At 39.6% G+C, this 27,594-nt stretch overlaps 1 protein-coding gene across 1 annotated transcript; it reads right to left on the bottom strand.

The window, feature by feature from the left end:
• Positions 1-476: 476 nt before the first annotated feature.
• LOC126408939 (E3 ubiquitin-protein ligase MARCHF11-like) lies at positions 477-25,943 on the bottom strand. The gene is made up of 4 exons (XM_050074743.1): positions 24,857-25,943; positions 10,489-10,644; positions 3,882-4,074; positions 477-2,981 (listed from the first exon to the last, which is right to left on the bottom strand). Exons 1-4 carry the CDS (start codon positions 25,211-25,213, stop codon positions 2,659-2,661), a joined length of 1,029 nt encoding a protein of 342 aa, XP_049930700.1. The 5' UTR covers positions 25,214-25,943; the 3' UTR covers positions 477-2,658.
• Between the last annotated feature and the right edge of the window lie 1,651 nt (positions 25,944-27,594).

Raw genomic sequence — 27,594 nt, 5'->3', positions numbered from 1 at the left:
TTTCAAGATACTGAGTCATTATTTCTGAGAAACTAACTCATTATCTTGAAAAAAAAAATCTTAATATTTTGAAATACTAACTTATTTTGGAGACGTTTATCATTATCATGAGATATGTGATTATTTCTAAGATATGAACTCACTGGCTGACATAATAGGTCATTATTTTGAGAAAAGTGAGTCGTTATTTTTGAGATAGTAACTTATTACCTTGAAAAAATTTTAACGTTAAATCATTATTTTGAATAAAGTTTCTCATTATTTTGAGATAAGTCATTATTTTTTTGGATATGAACTCATTATCTGAGATACTAAGTTATTATTTTGAGATATGAACACATTTTGAGATACTTCGTCTTAATTTTGAGATAAATTAGTCATGTTATTTTCAGACACTAAGTCATTATCTTGAAAAAGAAAAGGTCATTATTTTGAAATGCTAACCTTTTTTGAAAAAGTTTCTTACCATTTTGGGATTCAAAGTCCTTACTAAATTTTTTTGACATTAAATCATTAATTTGAAAAAAGTTTCTCTTTTTTTTTAGATGCTAACTCATTTTGAAAAATATTTACATTATTTTGAGATATAAACTCATTATTTCATCATAATAAGTCAATATTGTTATCTTGAAAAAGAAAAAAGTCATTATTTCGAGACACTCATTATTTTGAAAAAGTTTCTCATTATTTAGGGATACAAACTTAAGATACTGAGTCATTATTTTGAGATACAAATGTATTATTTTGAGTAAGTCATTTTTTCGAGATAACTCATTTTTAAAGTGATTCAGTAATTCTTGAAAAAAAAATCTCATTGTTTTGAGACACTAAGTCAATATTTTGAAAAAAAAGGTGCTCAGTATTTTGAGATACTAAGACATTATTTTGATAAAGTTTCTCATTACAATGACCTACTGGATTTTTTTTTCCATGGCTTCCATATGAAGCTATACAGACTCTTTCAGTATAGTTCTAAACCTAGAATAACACCGTACTTAAATTTGCATTGAAAGTTAGCATTTTAACATGCTTAACATTACATAGAACATAAGTAATCATGTTCATGTGGTGTTAGACACGCTGTTGTGTGACTGTGAGGCTCTACACACAGCTCAGCCCAAATACAACTGAGGGTTAACAAAGTAAAGCTAAAACTGGCAACAGGACAGCTGATGAGAATTGTTTCGCTAATTTAGCCCGGCATCGTGTCCATTAGGGGTGTAAATCACCAGCTTCATCACGATACGATATTATATCGATTTGTTTGGATGACAATACGATGTTTGCCGATATCACAAAGTCTGTCACGATACGATTTTGATTCGATTTGATTCAGGAGCCTGCGATCGATATGACGCGATATCATATGTCCATCTAACACAATCATTTACATCAACTCACAAAAACAACTAGAATATGATTTGACCATTTTATTTCTGAACTCTGTTTGTTTGAGCGGAGGCGCGCTTGCCCAGAAATGGTGACACAGACGTGCTGTGTGAATTTCAAAATAAATGTGTATCTTTAAAATGACAATATGGATCGATATTTTCATTTTGCATCGATATAATCGGATCGTTAATCAATGAATCGATGAATCGATGTATCGATGTATCGTTACACCCCTAGTGTCCATGTAAATCACCTTAAGCTGAAATCTTTTCAACCCAACTGGACTTCCTCGGCTCAGTTTAATTTGTGCTGCCTGGATCAAATGTGCATTGAGTTAATGTGCAATAGTGCCACCTCTTAAATTCACTGAGTCTGAACACAAAGTCTACATTAGAGTAAGTGGCAAGCATCCTCCAATAAACACTAAATAACACTATTTTACAGACCTGTAGTATACTGATAATTTGGTACCAATTAAAAGGACCTTCACTGGACCCCAAATAATCCCAGGTACATTTTCATTCATTATGTATTTTTGGAAATTGGAGGGAAGGCCAATTGAAAACGGCCTTCATTCTCCCAAATTCAATTTTTCCTCAAGGAACCATTCAATAAATTCACATATCAGATCCTTTCTACAAAATTATAGGAAACTACGGTACTGTAAAACTCAGGTTTACCAGAATACCTGAAGATATTTTTGAGATATTTTGTTTCAGTTTTGTTTCACATCAGACTTTATGGTGCGTTCATGTCATGTGGCAACTTGTTCACATCAATATCACAATCATAATTACAACCAGGAGACTCATTTTGTGTGAGAACTCCCACATACCTGACCCAGAGCTAAACAATGCAGAAAAGTCTAATAAAAGCAACTCTGCAATCCTGAACCACCATGTGATGATCTGAATGGTCGCCAGTCGTATATCTGATCATCTTTCTCATCACTACTTTCTGTCCTACATGACATGAAAGCTGCATAATGGTCTGGAGGAAGCAAGGGTAGAGGTGAGTGTGGTTCAAAATGAAACATAAAGGCAACAACACCACATGTGAGTTCATTTATCTGTTGAGATTGTTTTGAGGACCGGCCCCAGAGCACACAAAGAATTCTAACTCATTCAGAAAACAACAGGAGAATCTAAAAAAAAAAAAAAACGCCAACAGATTGTGTAATATTATAAACTGCCCAGAGAAGCCCAGATTGTTCCCACCAAGTGCAAACCATCAGATGCTTTGTTCCTGCATAAATACCGCCTGCCGTTACACCGATGTTACACGAATGACGACCTCTCCTGAGTCACTGTCCTGGCTGAGATTGTTTCGGGGCACCAGGCCGGGGCAGAAGGGGGCCAAACAGAGGCAGGTCCATGGCTGCGGCCCCAGCTGGGTGGCGTGTAAGGGTCCGTTGGGCCCAAAGGTGGCCAGAGGCAACCAAAGCGTCCTGGGGGCCAACGAGGAATGGCCAGTGCTCGTCTCCTCCATGTCCTTTGCTTTGTCGTAGCTCTGAACGTCCCAGTGGAGGTTGACGGCCCGCCAGCGCATGAAGACATTGTACACTGCTGCCCCCTCGTGGACAATCAAGCCTGTTGGAACAAAAACATTAAGGGAGTGCTGATCTTCTGATACTGCCACATTTTTAGGTATCTAAAGGTCAGTGTCAAGCTCCAGGAAATATTCTGAATCGGGTACTGAAATTAATCATTTTTCTTCATCACGCTTCATCGTCTTCTACCTCAGTTTATGGTTTCTATGATTCCCAAGAACAGCTTTAAACAATTCCCAGACAGTTTTTGAGTGATTTTGGTGGTCAAATGTGAAGGTCACTGTGACCTGGCCCATCTCATTCTTGGGACCCAAATATGTTAAGATCTTATCTTAAGATATATATCGTCCTATATCTTTGGACGGACTTCTAGCAGGAGTTGTTCAGCTGGTTGCAATGTGACATCCTCACCACTAGATGCCACTGGATCCCCCTAAATCTCACACACTGCTCCTTTAATGTTGCATAATTTGCTAGAACCTAAAAAAAAGAGGGCTCAGGTTGTAGGCCACAGTGTAACACACTACATCCACAGCAGTATCATAAAGTGCAATTATGTGTCAGGTTATAATGGGTGTTGTTCACACCTGTATAAACATGAGTGGATGTACAGTCGGCTGGTAGTCAAGCAGCCTGTGAATGACGAGGAAGAACTCATGAAACAGTTGATGCCAATAACCAAATGCAAGCTGTGATTTCTGCACTCTGCCTGAACTAACGCTATGCTCCATCTGTGCTATAGATTTTGTCTTGTGTAAACTAGATAGAGGAAAAAAGGGTGCAATCATCTTCTTTTCCAATGCACAAATAAAATCAAGGTTTCACAGAGGGTTTGAACAGTTTAAAAAATCTGAACTAGATCCTACTGGAAGTCCAGGTTTTCCAACTTTAAGTTCTTTAAACTTAAAATTCTTCACATGACTCATGACTCCAGGCTCACCTACGCAGACCAAGTCCATGAAGCCGTACATGCCGTAGCAGATCTGGAAGAGGACGTCACGGCGCTGCCAGACGGCCTGCGGGCTGAGAGCCGACCACAGCAGCCAGGAGATGCTGGCCACCAGGAAGAGGGAGCCCAGGAACACAGCGATGATCTGCACCTTCTCCACCAGGGTGATGGTGATGGACTGCCACTGCACACAGAGCGGAGAGAAAACCCACGTGACTGTCACTAAAAACATTTTCTGATCTGCTCTGGGTAAGGGCCGGTTAGGTTTGTGACGATATGTCAGTGTTGTGTTTACAGCTTGTTTCCTCTTCCCCCAAGGCACCAAAACAAAAGTTAGCAGGTTTAAGGGGTCAGAAAAACAAACTACTACTGAAAGAGCCTGTCCTCTCTACTGTCCTACAGGCAGCTGCCGACCTGACAGGCAGGACCCTCGCCTGACTGGAAAACCACATCAACCAGAACTGGACGGGTTAGATCACAATGCGGGAACACAAAATCAAGAGGACAAGAGGAGGACAAAAAGTCACGGAGAGAACAAATCTGTGTGCCAGAGCCAAATCACTAACAAGAGAAAATAGGAAATGGGAGAGCGGGGGAGTCGAAAGCAGAAAGCATAGAATAAACAGCTCGGAAAGAGAAAATAGTTAATGCTGAGTGGATGATTGTGGAGCTGCACGGTGCTCGTTTCAGAAGAAAAGATTGTAGGCAGACTGAGTGGACATAAAGCAGAGCTCTGCTGAGCCTCAGCTGTGTTTGTTCAGTCTGCCAGTGACTCAAGTCCCATCTGGAGTGAACAGATCTGAAAAGGCCTGAATGTTCTCCAGTGAAAGAAACGATCCAGGATGCAGATATTTTAAGCCACAGGAGTGTGTGTCTGTTCAGCTTTGGAGGAAACGAGGACTGAAGGAATTCTGACACTCCAAACTGACAGAAGAGACCAGAAGAGAACACAGACTCAGTGATTCAGCAGGTTCACAGTCCACGCTACGTTCACCTCGAGCTTCCAAACTCTTAACTGAATTATTTTAGATGCACTGTGGCTTTTTCAATTTAGCCGAGCAGGAGCCTTTAAAAGTAAAATTTTGTGTTGCACTGTCTTCTAAAAACATCAAGGGGTGGTCAAAAATCAGAGCAGCAGAGGCAGAAATGTCCTGAGTTACACAGCGAAAGCTTCAAAAACACTGAATGCAACATTCCCCATAATGCACCCTGCCTGTTAAATGCTCACCTCTTTAAATGCCACACCACCAGTTTGTTACTCAGGTTTTCTGTTCTTGTTGAAAATTTTAAAATACTTTCCCAGCAAAAATTGATGTAGGCAATTAATTTAAATGTATTAATCACAGAGCATGTAATTATTTACATTTTTTAAATCACTTGACAGCCCTAGTTACCAGCCAACGTCAGAGGACAAACACAAACCACAGAGATATTTCACTCCAATTCTTGTTTTTTGTTGTTGGTGTTATTAAAGACTTATGTATAAGGCTTTAATAAATGTATAAACCATTAATAGAGTTATTAGTTAAAGGGTGTCCTTATAGAAACGGGTATCAAAATTTCAAACCTGTAATAACTGATTTTTTGGCCACATGGGGGCAGCGTAACAAGTTGTATATCAACCCAGCTGCCAGAATAAATGTTGGCATTGTACCTTTCTGCAAACCATGGATATATTACTTTGTATGTTATTATGCTGCAGATACATCTAAACTTTAATTCACAAAAACACTGTTGTTAACATGTAGTAAGGTTTAAAGGGATAGTGCACCCAAAAATCAAAATTCAGCCATTATCTATGCCAAGGGAGCCCATGTCTCACGGTCGGTGAGCACGGTGTACAGAGAGGCAGTTAAAGCTACAGGCTGCAATGAGGCTAAAAACAGAGTTCAAATGACGTTTTTCCAAACAACTTTTTATGTTGGGGCTTCAGGACACTCGGATCACTATGGACGAGCAGTATGGAGATATTTTGTGGTTTCAATTATGTGTTTTTGGACGTTTGAATCTGGGGCGCCGTAAGCCTGCATTAGGTGGAGTTGTGCTGCTACCCACTCTCCCCTGGGATCTCCGCAAGTGATGTGAGGACTCTAAAACTTCACCTGAGCCTCCCTCGGCATATGGGTGAGTAGTTAATGGGTGAATTTTCATTTTTGGGTGCACTATCCTTTTAAGCACAAAGGGCACTCGGTAATGGTTACATAAAGATCATATTTTGGCTTAAAACACCCAGTTCTGGGGGCACAACCCCCACTGGAAATGCAGCAATGTGTCGGTAAAACACAGCCTCTTTCTGTGGTACTACCCCGTCTGGAAAAACAGCCGCAAGTCGCTACAAAACACCCACGAAGGCGTGTTCGCTTGTTGCGCCAGGTGGATTATGAATACAGTTCATCTTATGTTTTTATTTCTGTTTTTTGCTGTTTCATCACTGCAAATGCAACTGTAGCCAGTATCTCCTGATCATTATCCTCATTTATATTTTAAGAAGCTATAAATTATATTCAGCCACAAAATAAGTCTGAAAAGCTGCAAATCAGAACGGAAGTACAGAGAGTTGTTGCATGGAGATGATAAACCATCTCATCTAGTTGCATTGGTGTGAACTGGCAGGTGTTTAGAACGTTGCAAGTACTTGCCTGTTTCAACGCATCTCGTCACAAAATTTGGTCTAAACTGGCTTCACTGTAAGGCTGTTTTCACATATAGTCCTAAAACAAACTGAACTCAGTCCTCTTAGAGTGGACCAAAAAGTGGACCAACAGAAAAGGGACTCAGTTCTTTTTGTGTTCACATTGTCAGTTCATTTAAAGAGGACTCAGTTCTCTTTCTGGTCAACTTCAGCTCTGATGGGGCCTCAGTCTTCTCACTGTTCACACTATAGCCTATATAGCCTTCCACAGACCACACTACTCCTCGGCCTGCGTCCTTGCAAGCGTTACAGGCTGACTTGGTTTTGTCTATTTTTTGAAGCATCCCAGTGCAACAGCATGTGATAAAGAGGGCTGAATACAATGGCAAAGAGCAAAGTGAACCTGGAGCCCTTTGTGTTCACAAGGCACAGGCTAAGTGAACCTCACCATAGACTTGAAGCAAACCAAAGTTCAGTTCATTTTAGAGGGCTCTGCGCTCTCTTGGAGTGTTCACATATGAGCAAAAAATGCTGAGTTACTGCTCTAAGTCCGCTTAGAGGGCTGAAAAGTGTGAAAACACCATAAGACTATATGAGTAGACTTTGTATTTTTGTACATAGACTATTGTCTGTTTTTATGTGGTACGCTATGGAGCTTGCTCTATATCCTTAATAAAGCATTATTATTATTATCATGTGCATAGATTATGGAATGACTAAGGCATTTTTGGTTTTATATGGAATGTTTGATCACTTATGATTGGCTCAAGCATGTTATCACTAACGCACAGCATTCATTTTTCAGCTCAATCTCAGCTGCATTTCTGCTTTATCATTGTGGTTGAAGCTGTAGAGTCATGCTGCTAAATGGACTGAAGGTTTGAACTCTGCACGGTTGACGTAACACCTCAGTTTCTACTCGGTGTAAACACTTAAATCATATTTTAAAAGAGTCATTCATAAAAAATATCAATCTGCAATTAAAAATGTGACTTTTTTAGGGGGTGAGGAAGAAGAACAAGTTACATAATAATAGAGTAAGTGCATTTCTATATTTGGGTTTTGGAAATGACTTTCAGTGAAGCATTTTGCAGTAAGGGCTCTGACAGAAGCAGGTGGGTTTACTTGTTGTCAGCTTGCCAGTGAAAACTGCTTTTACCAGTTCAGCTCTGTGTGGCTGTTTTCCTCCACCAGAGAAGCTGTGAATATTTCTGAGCATAAATCCAACCGGTGGGTCGATACATCAGTGATTGTAAAAACAATCTCTTGTTAATGCCTCCATAATAATTTAGAGAGCACGCTCCGAGGGGGAAAACTGTAACCTCAAATGTTTATGGCTGTAAAAAGTCGTAAAAAAGCCAGAGAGAATAACGGCTGCAGTTTGATGTCACATTGCTTCTCAGGCATTTAAACAACGAATGTGAACAGTGTTGGTCAGGAAGAAGAGGATCTGCTTTTTCATTGATAACTACAAGATCTCAGTCTATCATTTAAACCTCCATCTTCATACAAAGCATGCGTTCCAACAACATGTGACCTCAGTGTTGATGAATCAGACAGATGGGCATTATTTGGGCAGAAGCAGTGACCTAAAACACTTAAAGTCTCAAACATGTCTTTTCATGCATTTCAGTGGTTTCTCCAGAGCACCACTACAGACAAACAACATTTTTGTTAAGATAGAATCAGATCCTTGAAACCAGCTTTGGTATTACAGCTCTGTCCAACTGTTCAGTTCCTCTCTCCGTACACATTTCAATGAAGTTGGGCAAGACACCCAACTAAAAATCATCCACATCAACCAGACCCTTTGACTGGGGAGTGAAATGATTAGAGGTGAACCTGCAGGCTTTAAAGAGGAAATGGACAACTACCCTTACCTTTCACAATAAAAGCCCTTGACATGTACACCAATCAGCCAAAACATTAAAGCCACTGGCCAATGAAGAAAAAAACATTGATCATCTTGTGACAATGCAACATGCACTTCTATTAAAACTGCTCAGGAATGACCCTAGGAACGTGACAAAGAGCTCGAGGCATCAACCTGCCCCCCCAAATTCCCTAGATCCCAATCTGATTGGGCGTCTGTGGGAAGTGCTGGTACCACAGAGGTACTGATCCACAGTGAGGCCTCCTATGATCTGACTTGGCTCTGGCTTGTCGAGGCATGGACACAGGATCCCAGGAGGTGTCCTGTGATGTCTGGCACCTCTGAGTCATGTGGATTGTGAGACGGGGTACCATCAGGTCCCACAGATGCTCGATCAGATTGAGATCTGGCGAATTTAGAGGCCATGAGCAGTTTTTATGGTGTGGCATGTTGCATTGTACTGCTGGTCAGATCCAAGTCCGATCTGCCGTGGGCCCTCTGACCTGATGAGGCATGGACACGAGACCTCTGGGAGGGGGACTGTGGTGTTACACTAAGAGTCAACACAACAAATAGCTTACAGTAACTGCAAAGAATATACATTCCTACTCTTTGGTAACTGTGGATAGCTACTGATAGCTACTGGGAAAAACAAAAGCACTATCCTCTTCCTGTTTTGGTTGCGCAGTGATGGTGCACTGTAATGATATTAAAGCAAAAACCTGTGTATTGCCACTTAAATTCAGACACATCACCTCAGAGCACATTCAGAAACCACATCTAGTTTCCTACCAACAGTCAACACTGATTCCTTTTAACCATCGTCACCATTTCTCCGGAACCTTAACCAAGTCGTTTTAGTTGACTAAATCCAGCTAAACCCAAATCATAGAGGTGGTAGCTCAGACTAGGGATGCATGATAATTTCAGCACCTCATCAGTATGGGCGGATATCGTAGTATATATCAGAATCGGCCAACATGCTTTTTCTTACTTTACACAATGAATGAATATTACATACATTGAAAAGCATTGTATTTCATGTCTCCATCTGCTGGTGAGCCACCATGATAAGAGTATGCATGTATAATATGATGTTAATTCCACTACAGTAGAGACTTGATGATCACTAAGATTAGGTGGGGGATAAATGGATATATCGATACCAGTTATCGGCCAAATGAGCTTTATATATCCGATATCGGCAAAAAATCAAATATCGTGCATCCCTAGTTTAGACATATCAGTCATATCAATATTTTTATAGCAGCCATTTGTAATGGTTTTGGTAGCCACTGACCAATGATGTTGTATCGTTGAGAGGAGTGCCAGGTCTGAAAATGTCCTGCAAGTTTGGAGGACCTGTCTGAATGAACCATTTTGCATTAAATATGAAATCGATTCAGGTTTTGATAAACAATTAATCCCATTTGACTTTGAAATCTACTGTTAACAACCCTAAAAGGCAAGCATGTTGAAGCCCCTGACAACTGTTTGTTATGATTATATGTCTTTCCTTTAATTCTGTTTTATTTATTTTTTTTATATAACCACTGTACCTTTCACCTCTTCTCATCTCATTTAATACTTTCATTATGATGAATATCATGTTAAGAAATTTATACTGAGGCCAATATTTTACTGAAAAGGTGTGTGCTTTCACGGGGATAATATCTTGAAGTCTCGTGTCAGTGTACGGTTTTCTCACTGCCATCATCACCAGCCAGTTCAACAGATTCTCTAACTGAGGGAACTTTAAAGAAGTCCTATTATGCTAACTTTTGGTCTACTGGAATAGATTTATGTGCTTTAATGTTCAAAAAACACATCATTTTTCTTATACTGCCCATTGCTGCAGCACATCTGTCTGAAACCCTGAAACACTGAAACCAGAAGCCCAGTCTGCTCTGATTGGTCAGCTCGCACGGTCCGTTCAAAGTTCAGTTTGTTCAGTGAGCAAAAATGCTACATGAAACACTAAAGAAAAGGGAAAAACCCAAAAAGCATAATAGATCCTCTTTAAATAGAGAGGAACTCGCCAATGAGATCAGCTGCTGTTTCCAAGTCAAAGCCGCCCTTCTGCTGTGTGTTACCTGCCAAGGTGTCTTCATGTTGATGGCGATGACGTGGAAGCGATAGCAGCAGAGCTCGCAGGTCCAGCAGCCCCGCTCGCTGATCCACTTCAGCAGGCAGTGCTGGTGGGTGTAACGCACCGAGCCGTCGCACCGACACGGGTTCAACAGGTCACCCTGGAGGCCAGAGAGAAGGGAAAGGTCGTATATGAACAGAAATTAAAATGGGGCCAACAAGTAGTGGGGACAAAATAACAACAGCAACTACGACAAAAAGAAATACTACGATATGGCAAAGATTTATTCATGTTTACATATAAGCAAATAATTGTATGATTCCTTGGACAGCAGTGGATTTGTACCTTCCTAAAGTCACCCCCAAAGGTGTTGATGCTGTTGCATTTCCTTCACCTCTGATCACCGTCAGAGGTCAGTAAAAACTAATTTCAGTGACTTGAATCATCATGAGGATCCTGATTTATGTTTTGTGTTTGTAACCATGTAACAGAGGTTAAACTTTGCAAAAACACTGGTCTTTTGAAATCAGTTAGTTATGCTAGCGAGGTAAATGCCAGCTAGCATGAAGGTACTTAATTCTGATATAGAAAATGAAAAGACAGGAGAAAACAATCTCCATATTACTCCATGGTTACAAGTATGGTTAACTGATGGTAGAAAGGTTAAACTTTGCAAAAACACTGGTCTTTTAAAATAGGTTAGTTACTCTAGTGAGGTAAATGCCAGCATGATGATACTTAACCCGTTTGATTCCAAAATTTTCCCCAACATAAAACTATCCAAATCATCTGTCACTGATAACCCTTTGAAATAATCAATAATTATTTTTTTAAATTTTCATGGAAAAGTAGGTTTTTTTAATTTATTTTAATTTTTTTGGATTTTATTTATTTATTTAAAAAATGGGACAATATGTATTAATAAACAATTACTTGTAAATACATGAGATTATAGCCAGGCGGCTAATTTCCCTCTCCAGTCCCATGGCAGGTTGATGTTAAACACAGAGAAGGCAACAATGCCAACAATAAGAAAATAATCTAAGTAAAACAGAGTAAGACAAGCAAAACAACATACACAGAGACATAACAGACCAAGAGTTGGGAGACCATAGGAATTTTTAGATATCAATTTATAAAGTGCCTGAGTGCTATAGTGATGAGTGCAAGAGTGCCAAGTGCTAAAGTGTCTGCTTGTTTAAGTACTTGTTATATTGCACATTGCTCAAAATTGCACCAAATAGTAAAGTGCTTGATTGAATTGCACGATGCCCATAGCACACAATTGCAGGTGTGTGTCTAAATATGTAGGTGAAAAAGTGTTTTATGGTTGGGCACAATGGTGACCAGTGGGATAATGTGCTGTATCTACCATTTATTGACAAAATTAACATGATCTCCCATGCAATCTGCAAAACTCATATATATCCGAGCTCAGTTATTAACACATCTGTCACTTGCAGTTCCCAGCATTGCCACTAGAATGCTAGCATGCATATATCACCACTTTGTCAATGGCCTTTCACATTTACATATGCCGTGCTAGTTATCCTTCTGCATCTTGCTGTTGATGTCCAAGGACAAGCTATCAATATCATGACATCAATAAAAACATATGATTGGGTTTAGGCAACAAAAGCACGTGGTTATACGTTTACAAAAAATCATCTTGGTTTGGCATTCGGGAAGCAGACACTTGGCTCCCAGGTGAAAGTCATGGGTTTGTTGGATCAATCCACCATCCCTCCTACCCACTCTATACGGACTTTCCTGCTCCTCATATCAGGACGTCACCAGCAGCATTTCAACCTGATTGCGCATCAAGTTAAACTGCAAAAACACTGGTATTTTAAAATCAGTAACTAAATGACAGGAGAAATTACAGGGGGAAAAGAAATCTCCATACGACTACATGCTTTGCACAAGTAATGGTGGTACAAAGTTAAACTTGTAAACTGCAAAAATTCTGGTCTTTTAAAGTCAGTTAGTTACTCTAACAAGAACCCTGCCGTCTTACACAGTCTTCTTATTAACAGCAGAAGGAGTTCAAACTCTGTCCTGGCTTTAACAACAAGCACAGAGGCTTCAGATTTCAGCCTGTTTCATCATTTAATCATCTGTAAAGAAGCTTTCCTTTGGCACGCAGGTAATAATGTAACATGGAGGCAGCGACACAAAGACTCCTATAATATTAATATTCCTATCTTGTCTGGTGTTTCTATTATCTTGACCACTCTCTGTAGCACCAGTGACAGATTAAACCTTAGAATCTTCTCAGAAATAGAAAGAAACTATCTGCTTTTGGGTCGATAGTAGAACAGTCTTCCCAATATTAATCTTCCATCCATTCTCAAGGTCTATGTGTCAACTTTCCCATCATCTAAAAATCCTTTCTTTAAGGCCTCACTTTGGCCTTTTCTCCCAGCAGGTCATACATCAAAGAAAATACACGACTTGTTCACCAGAGGGCTTTACCAGAATCGCTCAGATCAATGATCATTTCTCAAAGCTACAACACTCGCGGATATTAACGGCAGAATGCAGCTTGACATTAATCATCACAGCCGTATCTATTTGTTCGGCTGTTTCCCCCCCCCCCTTCCTCGAGGCATTCCTTAAGCAGCCATTACTGTAGCTTTGACCCGCCAGCAGGGCTGTGAGTGGCATATTAATAGTATATTAAGGTCAGTGGTCAGGCAGCTCGTTTTTCATCATGTCATATTAACCTTGTGGGTTTAAAAGGACCTTGGAGGCTTTCGCTTGACTTAACTGAAGCAGGTCAACAATCCACTGAAGCCGTGATTGATAAAACCAACATCAAGGAGGATTTTAATATGTTTCAGAAGTCACTGAAGGGACATCTGATGAAAGCATTCCACCTATTTTAGTACTTTAAAGGCCAATGGATTCTGGAGTCTACTTGAAGGTCAACAAGGCATCAACTGAGGGGTGTTTATGGGAGTATACTATATCCGTGTTTTTCTTTATGACTACAGAGAGGCAGGAAACATGGAGGGAGAAAGGGGGCGATGACATACACCGAAGATTCTCTGTTGGGAATGATGTGGTTTTAATCTAGTTAAAAGTCTAGTAAGTGAACCTTTAGTTTATTTAAGACCATTCGTCCATGTTGGCAGCAGATGTTGGCCGCTGTTTTAACAAACTATGAAGCACAAATCTGAGTTTAGATTTTGTCAACTGCTGTTTCCAAAGTTAGGAAGGATCTCTTAAGTTCGACTTTGATCGAAATTCAAAACAGCAATCCACTGACGCTGATTTGGCCTTTTCTGGTGTCAAATAACATTTCATTCTCACTCTATCTGCACAGACATGAATATTTAGAGTGTCAAATTTCTGTTTTGCAATCTTCTTGATAACTGGTGAGCTTGCCCAGCCTGCGGCCTTGTATCAAAATCAAATATCAGTCTGGACCCGGAGGCAGAGCTATTAGATTAGCTCTGCTAATAGGCTATAGCCCACGTTCAGAAGACAGGATATTCACTTAGGCATTTACAGCCCTGACTCCTCTCTTTCCCTTAAGCTCTGGCGGGGATGAATCGTCCCTCATCGAGGCTTGCTGTCATGAGCCAAATAGGCCTGCAGAGTGTCTGATTTCAGAGACGGATGGACAGAGTGTCCATTTGTCCCTGAAGGTCTACATCTGTCCATTCACTCCATGAAGACATGCAGACAGTCAGACTGATGCATCCACTGAGGATGATATTTATTATACATAGATTATGTTTCGGTCTTTGTCATCCACTTCTGATATGATGGATGTAATGCAGTTTGTTTCATTGTGTATTGATCGTAAAGCTGACCGATACTACCTCAGTTATTGATGGGAAGACCTGAACTGTATGGAAGCCCATTTCTGCCCGTTGTGTGATGATAAAAATAAATAAATAAATACTGTAAATCAATATAATGAGAAACTTTCTCAAAATAATGATTTAATATCTCAGAATAATGAGGAACTTTCTTAAAATTATAAGAAACTTTATCAAAATAATGAGTTGGTATCACAAAATAATGAGAAACTCTCAAAATAGAAAACTTTTTGAAAATAATAACTGACAAAAATAATGAGCAGCATTCTCAAAATAATGACTTCATGTCTCTAAATAATAAAACACTTGCTCAAAAATTAGTAATGTCTTATCAAAACATCAATCAAAACAATGACTATATATCTCAAAATAATGAGAATCTCTTAAAGTGAAAAGAAACTTTCTCAAACTAATGACCTAGTATGTTAAAATAATATTTTTCATTACCAAAATATTGACCTCATGTCTCTAAATAATGAGAAACTTAAAAAAAAAAAAAGAGAAACTTTCTGAAAGTAATGGGAAAATTTCTCAAAATAATAAGTGACTTATGCAAAGTAATGACTCTGTATCTCAAAACAATAACTTGATATCTCAAAATAATGAGAAACTTTTTTGAAATAACAACTCACTTATCTCAAAAATAATGAGCAGCATTCTAAATAAACATCAAAATAATGACTGTATCTCAAAACAATGAGAAACTTTCGCATAAATAACGACTCAGTATCTCAAAATAATAAGTTAGTGTTTCTAAATAATGAGGAACTCAAAATAATAACTTACTTATCTTAAAATAGTGAGCAGCATTCTCAAAATAACAAAACAGTATCGCGAAATAACGACTTCATGTCTCTAAATAATGAGAAACTTTCTTAAAGCAAAATGATGAGAAACTTCTCAAAATGAGAAACTTCTTTTAAAAATGATAACTAACTTCTGTCAAAAATAATGAGCAGCATTCTCAAAATAATGACTTGACATCTCAAAATATAAAAAATATAAAAGATAAACTTTCTCATAAATAATGACTCGGTATCTCAAAATATGACATTTTTAAAAAATAATAGCCGACTTCTCTCTCGTTTCTCTCTCTGACCAACACGGAGAGACTAATGCAAGCTTTTATAACTAGCAGGCTAGACTACTGTAGTGCTCTCCTTTCTGGTCTACCCAAGAATACAATTAATCAGCTGCACCTGATTCAAAACTCTGCAGCACGAGTTCTCACTCAGACCAGAAGGAGAGCACACATTACGCCTATTTTAAAATCACTGCACTGGCTGCCTGTTAGTTTTCGTATTGATTTTAAAGTTCTTTTATTAGTTTTTAAGGCACTGCACGGGCTTGCACCAGAGTATATCTCAGGGATGCTTTTATTTTATGAACCAGGAAGGCCCCTCAGATCCTCTGGCTCCTCTCTTTTAACTGTCCCACTGAGGAGAACAAAAACATTTCGTGACGTTGCTTTCAGCCACTGTGCTCCAAAACTGTGGAACAATCTGCCGGAGGATCTGAGAGGAGTCAGAAACACTGACACTTTTGAACGTAGGCTAAAAACCCATTTTTTTTAGTCTGGCTTTTATGTAGTTTCCTATGTTAGTTCTATTGTTTTATAATTACTCTATTTATTACTTTTTATCTGTATTTGTCTTATTGCTATTTCCCTAATTGTTTCTATATCTTATTTTATTCTATACTTTATCCTGCATTTTATTTTTATTTTTGTTTTTATTCAGTGGTCTTATCTGTATTTTTCTCTTTTTATTATTGCTATTCTCCTGACTTTGATTTTATATTTTATCCTGCATGTTATTTTAAATATTTATTTATTTATTTTTTTGGTAGCAGCACAGTAGTTTTGATCTTGTTTTTATCTTCTATTATTGTTTTAAATTATTATTGTATGACACAGTGTGCATTAGTTTCCCAGTCCTTTTTCTGATTTTACTTTTTTATTCTCTGTATTTTTCAATAGAAAATGTAAAGCACTTTGAATGACATTGATTTGTTTTGAAAGGTGCTATATAAATAAAATTTGATTGATTGATTGATTTGACTTATTTCAAAATAAGAAACTAGAAATTATTTTAATAAAGTTTCTCATTATTTTAAGACACTTAGTAGCTCAAAATAATGACAAACTTACTTAAGATAATGACTTAGCATTGCTTCTTCTTATTTTAAGATACTAACTACTTTTGAGAAAGTTTCTCATTATTCTGAGACACTAAGTTTCTATTATGAGAAATTTATCATTATCTTGAAATACTAACTTATTATTTTCAGATAAATAAGTCTTAATTTTGATCATGTTTCTCATTATTTAAACTTTCTGACTAATTTTTAAGATGTTTCTTATTATTTTGAGACAATAAGTCACTTTTTTGATACATTTTCTTGTTATAACTATAAACAGTTTTAAATCTAATCCACACAGGAGTAAAAAATATCTATGCTTATAATACTACAATGTGTTTCATCACCATTATTTTAGTTTCAGCTGAGACTTTTTGGTATTTCGTGATCTAAATGTTGATTACACCCTGATGGGAATGATGTTCTTATACTCTTATACGTGCTGTCATTTATTGTCTTTTAATTGCTCTTATTTTTCAGTCTTTTGTGTTTTAATGCACGTCTTCTTTTTATTCAAAGAACTCTGAATTGCCTTTGTGTTGCTACACATATGGAATTCAGTGCAAAACATTAATTTTAATCATCTTTTATATTGAAAGTGCCAGCTACAAATACAAAGTTTCAGCCATCTGAACCTAATGTATGAAAAGTAGAGACCCTGCAGTGTAATCTCAGGTCCATTTCTGACTCCCTCCTCTCAGGTTTCATGGCATCAGGCTGGACTGTATTCACATTTTTAAATCTGGATTTGGGTCGGAATCAAATTGGGTTTTTTCCGAGCTGAGATTAACATGTTTTACAACAGCCAGGAGCTCTTATAACAAACCTGCTTTACAATGCTGCCTTCAGTTTATCGGAGAATTTACAGGAACATGACTAAGCAGTAAAATGAATGAATACAGTTTTCCAAAAAAGTGTTAATTGGATGCGTTACAGATTATTAAACACCCACATGTCTCTTACAAAACAAATTAATGTTGATAATAAAGGGTTGATACTGCTGCTGGTCTGATCTGTGCAGCCAATCAGAGATGTCATATCAGCTGTGAGACAGTGTTTTAAACGAGCCCTTATAAGCAACTTTTCAGCACTGTCAATAATGTTGCTTTTACTTTTTTAAATTCTTATCACTTTAACATGATTATTCCTGGATTAACACACTGTCAGGTCAGAATTACTTTACAGTCTGGACCTCTTTACTATGTATTTGTGTAACTCTGAAAGTGTCTGGCTCCACAGAGATCTGTAAGACTGCTCTACACAGATAAGTCCTTCTTAGTTTTACTCTGAGACTGCTGTTAAGGAGGATTAGACCAAAACAAACTCTGGCAACTTTGAAGAAAGAAAAAGGAGAGCCAATCTACCTCAAAGCTACCTTTGAACTAACAGCTGTATTTTCATGGTAATAATCACGACACTCATTTATAACTAACTTAAAAGTGCAAAATCTGCAGTTTGCTCGAGTGTTGTGACTGAGTTTATTTAGGGGTAATATTTTAGTAAAATCTCTGGGTAGCTGTCACAGAAACATGACAAATGGAAGCAGCTTTGTTACCCCAGCAAAGACGTCAAATACAGCCGCTTGGTCAGTGATTCCGCATCAGACACCGATAAGAAAAGCCATCCTTTTGCGGTGGTAAGATATGCCGCAGGGCAACATCAGTTTATAACGCTGCCAGATGGCATCAGTTTGAAACGCTGCTGGAAATCAATCTAATTTAAGGAGCTGGAAAGTCCCTACAGGAATGGGTCCAACAAACTCTGGACTTTCACCCGGGAACCAGTTGATTACTTCTGTATGAATTTTGAGCCAAACCATGATGGGTTTTTTTTCTAAACCTAACCACATGCTTTTGTTGCAAAAGGAAATAAATATAAATGTGAGGGTTTTTTTTACCAACGTTTTAAGTTTATTTTGAAAAAGACAGCATGAATCTAAAGAGCAGAAACTGTACGTTTTCTGAATGGAAGTGTGTTGTGCATGTAACTGGCATAAATTGACACAATGTCCCAGGACATCAACAACAGACACACCTTGGACGTCAAAAGTCCACTGAACTAGCAGCAATTTATGACGAGTTAGGAGTGAGAATATGTTGGCTTTGTTCGACCTTTCCAGCGAGCAGTACAGTTCAGTTCGGTACGCTTTTTTCCTGTTTCCACTGTGAAAAGTTGTGGATGGTACCAGTGGAATTTTTTCCTGTTTCCACTGTGAAAAGTTGTGGATGGTACCAGTGGAACCGTTCCGTACCGTCCCCAGTTTTGGTCCCCCCTCTGTTGGGGTACCTAGCACACAGATCTGGTACTAAAAGGTGGAGCTGTGAACACTGCAGTCTGTTGATTGGTCAGTAGAGGACGGTCACTCTGCTCAGGGCTGAACTGTGGCTCGTTCTGAGGCTCATGTAACCACTGTTCATACTGTGGAGAGTTTTATGAGTAGACTGTAACTATAAAATGTTATTCAATGCATGATTTTATGGCACTGCCGGATGGTGTCAGTTTGAAATGCCTTTTGCAACAAAAGCACATGGTTAGGCATAGGAAAAAACACATAATATTTCAGCTTAAAATTCATACAGAAGCAATCACCAGACTCCCGGGTGAAAGTCCAGAGTTTGTTGGACCCATCCACTAAATTAGGTCGTTTTCCAGCAGAAATAATAACTGTACATTTCCTGTAGAAACGGAGGTGTATTTTGAGAAGACACAATTCATGTAACTGACGTAAATTGACACAGCGTCCCAGAAAATCAACAACAGACACACCCAGGATACCCAGCATGTCACATGCTGACGTCAAAAGTCCACTGAACAAGCAGCAATATGTGACGAGTTGGGAGTGAGAATACGTTGGCTTTGTCTGACCAGTGAACTTAGTCGTATTCTGATGTCTCACTTTTTGTTAGATATAAAGTAGAGTCAAACTGTGTTTGTGAACCAGACATTTGTCTGTAATGTAAGCTACTGTGAACATTTAAAATGCCAGCGTGGTTAATGAGGCTGGTGAGAAGCCTGCGAGAGAAATACTTCATCACTCACGCTGACGTCTGACTCCGAACCCCATGTGGTGAGCTGTCCTTGGTGCTGAAGTGTGATTTTAGCTGGGGGCTGTTATGCAACTGCGATTGTATTTTACTTTCAAAATGAAGTTACCATTTTCTTTCAAGGACAACTTTTGTTTCCTTTTTTTGCTGCAGTACAAGTTGTTATTGGGCAGTCAGTGGCTCCAAATGTGAGGTTTGTGCACCTGGGGACAGACTCGACAAACTGATACACAAGGCCAGTGACGTGATGGGGCGGAGCTGGACTCTCTGGTGGCAGTGTCACAGGGGAGGATGCTGTTTAAGATACGTGTCATCTTGGACAATGTCTCCCACCCACTCCATGACGTGCTGGAGCACATTCAGTGATGGACTCATTCCCCCTAGATGCATCACAGAGCACCACAGGAAATCATTCCTGCCGGTTGCCATCAACCTGCACAACTCCTCCCTCAGTGATTCAGCAGCTCTGAGTCAGTAAACTGGCATTTGGACTTTTTTAACCCATTGCATTTATAATTCATAATTATCTATTAGGTGCAATAATTCAACTGCCGCAATATTTTTCACCTCTTAAATGTTTATATTAATCCAACATACAGTGCACATAACTGCACATATTTCTCTTGTTTGTTCTAATTCTGTTGTTGTTTTATTCTACTGATAAATATATTGTAGTTAAATTTTCACACTTACAGCCTCAGAAAAGTGATGATATACATTTTATTTTAATAATTTAAGTTTTTATCCCTATGGTGGCATAATGCACATTTTAATTCTATTTTATTTTTAGAATAAAAATTTAAAAAAAATGAGAAATTCTCTCAAAATAAAATACATTCGAAAATAATAACTGACTTATCTCAAAATAATGACTTAGTATCTCCAAATAATGTCATGTCTCTAAATAACAAGAAACTTTCTTGAAGTAATGACTCACTTGTCTGAAAATGATGATAAACTTAAAAAAAAAAAATGACGGTAGCATAATGCACATTTTATTTCTATATTGTTTTATTGCTTTATATTTACCTACTTTTAGTACATATTCATATTCTTACTTCTTATAATTCTCTATTTTTCACATCGTAACGAATCATAATTTCCTCTCTGGGATCAATAAAGCATTTCTTATTCTGATTCTGCAGATATCTTTGTCAGGTTCAAAGCTGTCATCAGCAAAATGAGGAATAATTCAGTGTCAAAACACAACTCCTGACCTCATATAATAACAACTCAAAAACATTAACTGCTATTGGTCATAACTGTGAGGAGGTACAGTCATGGAGGAAGTGGCAGCTGGTCACACTTCCTGTAACTGGGTCTAGTTTCGCTTTATAAAGCACTGTAGCAGTGATGATGCAGCATGTTTAGCTTTACTGTGTTAGCAGCAGTATGTTAATGTGGCAGCATGTCGAGGGAGGACTCATTTTAACTGTGGCTGGGTCGTTTTTAACAGTGGGCTTCATGCAGGAAACAATATATGAACACATTTTCTCTTATATTTATCCATGATTTGCTCTTATTGAGTTGGTGCGCATTGATTTCTGTGACTCACCAATGTTTTCTTATTTTTGCATGAGTGGTTGAAAGCACTTTTACCAAGATCGGAAAAAAATCATCTCGTCTTTGCTGTCTGTAAATTGTTGTTGAATGAAAGGAAGCACAGGTTTTAAATTTGAGGAACATCAAAAATGTATAAATATCGTATAATCAAATTTAGATTATTATGTTTCAGAGTAATTATAATGACTGGATTAATGCATTTGTAGTCTAAAGAAATGCGACTATACTTTGTCCATTCATCCCAATTACTCTAATTTCAGTTACTGTGCGTCCCTCTGTTGACCAGTGCTGGAATGTAACTGAGTACATTTACTCAAGTACTTTACAAAAGTGCAAATTTGAGGTACTTTTCCTTTACTTGAGTATTTCAATCTCACTTAACTTTCTACTTCTACTCCACTATACATCAGAGGGAAATATATTTCTTAATACTACACTACATTTAGTTGATAACTCCAGTTACTAGTTACTTTACAAGTTAAGATTTTTGTACACAAACTACATGAAAATATCAAAAGGTTTAAAATGAAAGGTTCCAGCTTCTCGTATTCATGTTTGAGGATTTTCTGCTTTTTCTTTTAATTGCTTTAATCTATTGAACTGACTGAAATTTTCTGTGCTGAGTACTTTTATTTTCAATACTTAACACATCTCCCTGATTGAACTTACATACTTTTACTTAAATAACATTTTCAATGCAGAACTTTTACTTGCAATGGTGTGGTATTAGTGTTTTTATTTAAGTAAAGGATCTGAATACTTTCTCCAACGATGCTGCTGACATGACATTTACAGCATCACCAAATGCTTTGTCATTGCTGGTTTTTAATTTTCTGTAACACCAGTACGACACTCACGAAAGTCATGTTTACTTTGTTTAAGATTATTTAACAGTACGTTGATTTCACTACTGCAGAAGTTCTTCTTGTTACAGCCTTTTTTTTGGTGACAGCTTTCCAATTCTTGATCATATGCCTGAGAATTGGCACAAGGTACAACACCTGCCCTTATATAGTGTTTAGGGGGCGTTACCTGTGCTAATAGGCGACTTATGCTCGAGTGGGATTCATCTTTAGCATAGCTGTTTAAGAACAGATCTGGATGGTACCCAAACGTTTGTTGGATCTGGAGTTGACTTGTCTTTATAATAAATAAATAAATAATACAACAGATATTTAAGAGAATGTTGCTGCATGAGACACAATGTTTCATATTGTTAGAAAATAATCCCGTGTTTTGTTTGTAAAATCTGCAGAAAAACCTGAATAAATGTAGCTTACATATTTGGTTACTTTTCCCCACTGGTAACTCAGCTGATAAATAGTACAGTGATGATGCTGAGGGCCTTCTGAGGGCCCCTCGAGGACCCTTGAAGGTCCCCTGCATTCACTTCTGGAACTGCTGATGTAGCTCTGTGCTGTCCGTGGTGCTGAAGTCACTGCGGCAGTTCAAGGACATGTTGTTGCTACATGTTTCAAATGAATATTTAGATATAATGTGGGTAACTTGTTGCTATTGTTGTTGATTTCTTGCTTTTTGATTTAGTAGTTTCCTTTTATTTATTTGTTTTTGTGCTCTTTCGTCTTGGATTTTTAATTACACAGTTGTTTTACATTATGATGTAAAGTTTATTTGTGTGGACCCAGGGCCGTAACCACCTACTGTATTTAACATTGGAGGGAATCACCCAACATTCAACGGGGGTCGGGGGGGAATTCACCCCAGGAGAAATTTTTAGAAACTTAACAGCTAATACATCTGAAACTCTACATCAGCCCCAATAACTGCAATTCATGCCTTTCCTCCATCTTTGATAGACAGTGCATTTGTAATTTGGTCAGCCCCAGGAATAACATTAATTAACAACCTATATTTTAATAACACTTTTCCTTCTTTTCACAACACATCTCTAGATATCTTCAGATCAACAAACATACGTTCATATGTATGTTTATGATCTTGAAGAGACCCAAAGGCCGAAACGTCATCAAAATAAAAGACATGCATATGGACCCAGGGTGTGCAACACTTGTTGTCTACAATAAAGTCTACTAGTGATCAGCACCTCATTATGGCTGAATCCAAATGTCCACCCTCTGGACTTTTGTGGACTAAACCCTCACAGACGTTGTAGTTGTACGTTATGTGACACATTTACTGTCATCACGTAAAGTCTGCGAGGGCAGAGACCGCAAGCAGCCAAATGGCAGCCCTCAAGACTGTTTTACTCTTTGCCGTGGAAACGTTCAACCTTCAAATACTCCTGAGACCCTGTGTCCTCGTATGACGTCATCACATTTTCGGTTTACTGCACCTTATACTTTATACTACGTGACTTTGACCTGTTGTCCTCATTTGTGGACACTTTTTGTGCCATCTAGTGGCAGTAAGAGCACAATACACTAATCCATGTAAAAACAAGATGGCAGCCATCAGTCTGCAGCCGATCCCGACACAAAAGTGGACAAGACCTGATCACATTTTATGGTTGAAACTTGTTTATTTATGGTTAATAATGTTTGTAGTTTGATATGGCAACAAATTGACCAATTTTAGCAACAATAACAAGATAAGATGTTGTTAATTAGGAAGTACTTGTTCGAAGACACTGGGACTTCACTGTTGTCTCGTTTAAGGACAATGGGATTATTATCATTGACAGTGTTCAGTTTTTATGCCTATCAGGTCCTACTGATCCCAAATAGCTAGGAGAAACTAAAAATGTATACCAAACCAAAGCTCAGGTCTCAGGAGGTTATAGATGTCATATAAGTTGATGAACAATGCCTACTGATCTGTCCCTGAAGATAACAGGATATAAATCCCATGTAGAGCCTTTTTTTGTGACTAAAGAAAAATGTATTCATACATCTCTACAAAACAGGCTACACGCATTCAAAGACAGAAATGTTTGTAACTAAGGACAGGACTATAACTCAATAATGTGGGTATAACTGACATTAGAAGACCTTCTTTTGTTGTTTTCCAGCAATTCTTTAGCCTACACTGCACGGCCTGATAGACTACAATAATTAAATGCATTGTCATTCCCTCTACAGCCTATACTTCTACATATTTCTGTATCATGATGTGGTTGGATATTACTTCTGGCCTACACAATTCAAGTAGCATTTTAATAGGCTTATCTACCAATAACTATTTTACACATTCCTAAGTTTTTTCGGCAATTGAAAGAAGTCCGTATTGCAATGAATTGTGGGTTATTAATCCAGTGAAGTCATATATTTCTTATCCACATATTTTGGGGGTGGGGGTGGGGGGTGCATCCTCCACAATATATAGGCTGTTATAATTAGGCCTACTGCCTAGTTGGGAGCCTGAAAAGAGTTGTTGCTACCTTGTTGGTGGCCAATGGGAATCCACATGAATAGGCTAAATTTAAAAAAAAGAAGGTGTTTTTTAGATGTAACTTTTGTGCACTATCACAGATGATTTTACACTCTCAAGTTTGTCTTTGTTTAAGTTGGTCTCCACATTTATTTTTGGTTGTGGTTGGCTCTCTTCATAAGAGAACTACTGAAATCCGTCCAATCAGGCCAGCATCCAGCATGTCAGCCATTGTGAAAGCAGATGAGTTGCTGCTGTCAGCCAATCAAGGTCCAGCACTGTGAGGACTGTGCCCTCACCTTCATTCAATTTAAATCATCTTCCACCATTCACAAAAGCAGGACTTTAAATCTGATAAGTTTACAGAGAGCAGATTAGATAAGACCATCGTGGATCAGACCTGTTAACGCTCTCACCTTCACATCAGTGGTAGCTACAGTACATTTACCTGCTCTGCGCCTTGGAAGCAGATCCGACAGCTGGGAGTGGGGATGCAGGTCTCGCTGCTGCAGTTTGAATGCATCGCCTGCTCCTTGCACGGTCTGCCCCCCACCGCCCCATCCTCACTGGAAAAATTCCCCTCGTTGTTCCCCTCACATGCATCCCTGCAGCTCCGGCCCTCCTGGCAGCCCTCTCCGTCCTCCTCCTCCTCCTCTCCCTGCTCTGCCTCGTCCTCATCGTCGGGGTGCCGACGTCCTTGGGAGCCGTGCGGTTCGCCTTCATCCCAGGTGTGGCGGTGGGTGATGGCAGTGCCTCCCCTCGCCTCCCCACCAGCTGGAACCGCCTCTCCCTCCTCTGTGCTCATAATAAAATGAAAAGTCAAAATAAAATTGCATAGATGCCACCCGACAGCTCACACAGTATCCACCACCACTGCGACGCAGGGATGTGATGCAGCCTTTAGGCTCCCAGATCACGGCGCTGTCGGCGGATGTGCCTCCGCTCCGTGGATACCGAACCGAGCCGTGCTCCTGTAGCCGAACCTATGGTGTGGCAGCCTGGCAGAGCTGCGGATCAGCGGCCGGATCCCCCCGGTTCTGCGGCCCGTCGGTCGGCTGGAACCGCCTCATGCGCTCCGGAGACCCGGGGAGCATTTCCAAGCAGCCTCCATGCATCGCAACGGGACTCAGCCGTCCTGAAGCGCCGGATTCCCCCCTCTCTTCCTCTTCCCTTCCTCCTCCTCCTCCGCCTCTTTAGTCCCCACCGAGGATGCTGACAACTGCACAGCAGCGGCGGGGTAAGGAGGACCGTCCTCCAAACGGGACAAACCCGGGTTGAAACCCCCCCTGATGTGTCCGAGCCTTCACCCTGCTGAGGGGATCTTGAGCAAGGATCCTCGGCTCCAAGTTCTCTGATGAGTCTTGCGCTCTCAGGAAGCAGAAAAGACCATTTCCCCGGGGAGATGACCAATCAATCACATTATTATCCCATTAATATGATGGAGGAGATAACTTTCCAGACCCATGCACGCACTACTTCTGCACAGCCGGCTGGAAGAAAGAGATGAGCTGCATCATATTCACAGCAGCAGCAGCCCGGCCAGTCCGCCCGCCTGCCTCAGAGAATACTTTATGTGGTGAGATGTGGAGACCCGCAACACCCTCCCTGTGTTAAAGGGGTCACCTGCTGGGTTACAAATGCCATCATTATCGAGGGCGGGGGCTTCAAGCGCTCTGAATTTTAAAGAGGCGCCTCAGCCTATAAATGATGGAGCTATTAACTCTCTGAAGCCTGTGGTTCTCTGAAGGTGGCTGATGGAGAATTAGGGGTCCACTAAGGGGGTCTGCGAGTATATAACACACCATGCTTAGCAAATTTAACTTTAATGCAATTAATGAAATACAAAATCTGTATCAGCTCATATTGGTGGCTTCTGTCTCTTTAATTTGGGTTAGGTCACTGGGTATATGGAGTTCTTGGTGTAGATGAGGGAGGGGTCCTGACAGGGTCACAGTGTTTCTTTTAGGGGCTCTGGCTACTTAAGAGACTCCTGATGGGGTTCCTGTGGTCTTTGATGGGATAAGAAAGATTCTTTAGAGGTTCTGTGGTTTCCTGATGTTACTGGGAGGCTTATTTTGTGGGGTTTTAAGGGTCCCTGATGTGGTCACATGGATCTTTGAGAGTTTCTGAAGCTACATTGTCTCTCCTTCTCCTCCCTCTGTCCACTAAGGTTGGCACTTAGGACGCATTCACACTGACACTATTTGGTCCGCTTTAAACAAACCCTGGCCCGCTTCCACGGATAGTTTGGTTCATTTGGAGTGGTGTGAACGCTCATTCGAACTCTGATGCGGACCAAACGAGTGAACCCTGGTCCGCTTGAAAACTGGGGGTCTCGGTTCACTTGCAAGTGAACCCTGGTGTGGTTCTCTTACAGTGGAAAATGCAAAAGGACTATCCAGCGAACCAAAGAGAGGAAGTGACGTGTAGCGCAATGCATTTTGGTGTTTGGTGTTTTTGTGGTGACCAAGCCGGCTGAAGGGGATGGATCTCCGTTTTCGGTCCTGACCAATCGATGAGCCAGGTTTTCTTCTTCCTCGTGCTTTTTTTCTTCCTGGTCAGTGGTCGTTTTGGGCAATACCGCCCTCAAATGAGCAGCTGTTGTAAGTGCATGATGTTGTCCAGGCAGTTTGGTCCGCTTGAAAGTGAGAAAGTGAACCGAACCAAATGAAGGTGTGAAATTTTCCCCGCCCAATCGAACCGAGTCCCCTGGAGTATCCTGGTATGAATGCGCCCTCATATAACAGCAGCACTATTACTGGTTCGAAAGAGCACCCTTTAAAGGCCCAGTGTATAGGATGTAGGGGATAAACCAGCACAAATGGAATATAATAAGTATGTTTTCTTTAGTGTATAGTCACCTGAAAATAAGAATCATTGTGTTTTCATTACCAAATGAGCCATTTATATCTACATACCGAGCAAGTCCTCTTCCATGGAGTCCACCATGTTGTTTTACAGGAGCCCAGAATGGACAAACCAAACACTGGCTCTAGATAGGGCCATTTGCTTTTTCGTGTAGTAGTAGAAGTAGAAGCCCCTCTGCGAAAAGCAGCTTTGGAAAAGCAGATTTTTTTTAAATGTGAAACTGCTTTATTCAGTGTTTTTACCAGTTCTAATCACCTAGGTGTCATTTATAAAAACTGCATTTGCACAAACCAAGGCATTTGCCACTTCCAACGCAAA

This window comes from Epinephelus moara, chromosome 21 (assembly GCF_006386435.1).
Source record: "Epinephelus moara isolate mb chromosome 21, YSFRI_EMoa_1.0, whole genome shotgun sequence".
In the NCBI taxonomy this organism is placed as follows: domain Eukaryota; kingdom Metazoa; phylum Chordata; class Actinopteri; order Perciformes; family Serranidae; genus Epinephelus; species Epinephelus moara.
Note: the sequence above shows the minus strand (reverse complement) of the source record. Positions and strands in the feature narration are given on the sequence as shown.

Bases quoted from the DNA above. Each gene is read 5' to 3' on its own strand.
- LOC126408939 (XM_050074743.1), bottom strand. From the start codon at position 25,213: ATGAGCACAGAGGAGGGAGAGGCGGTTCCAGCTGGTGGGGAGGCGAGG. The intron at 4,075-10,488 runs GTAACACACAGC...CTCTGTGTGCAG, and splicing joins ACATGAAGACACCTTGGCAG to TGGCAGTCCATCACCATCAC. The intron at 2,982-3,881 runs GTGAGCCTGGAG...TTGTTCCAACAG, and splicing joins CATGGACTTGGTCTGCGTAG to GCTTGATTGTCCACGAGGGG.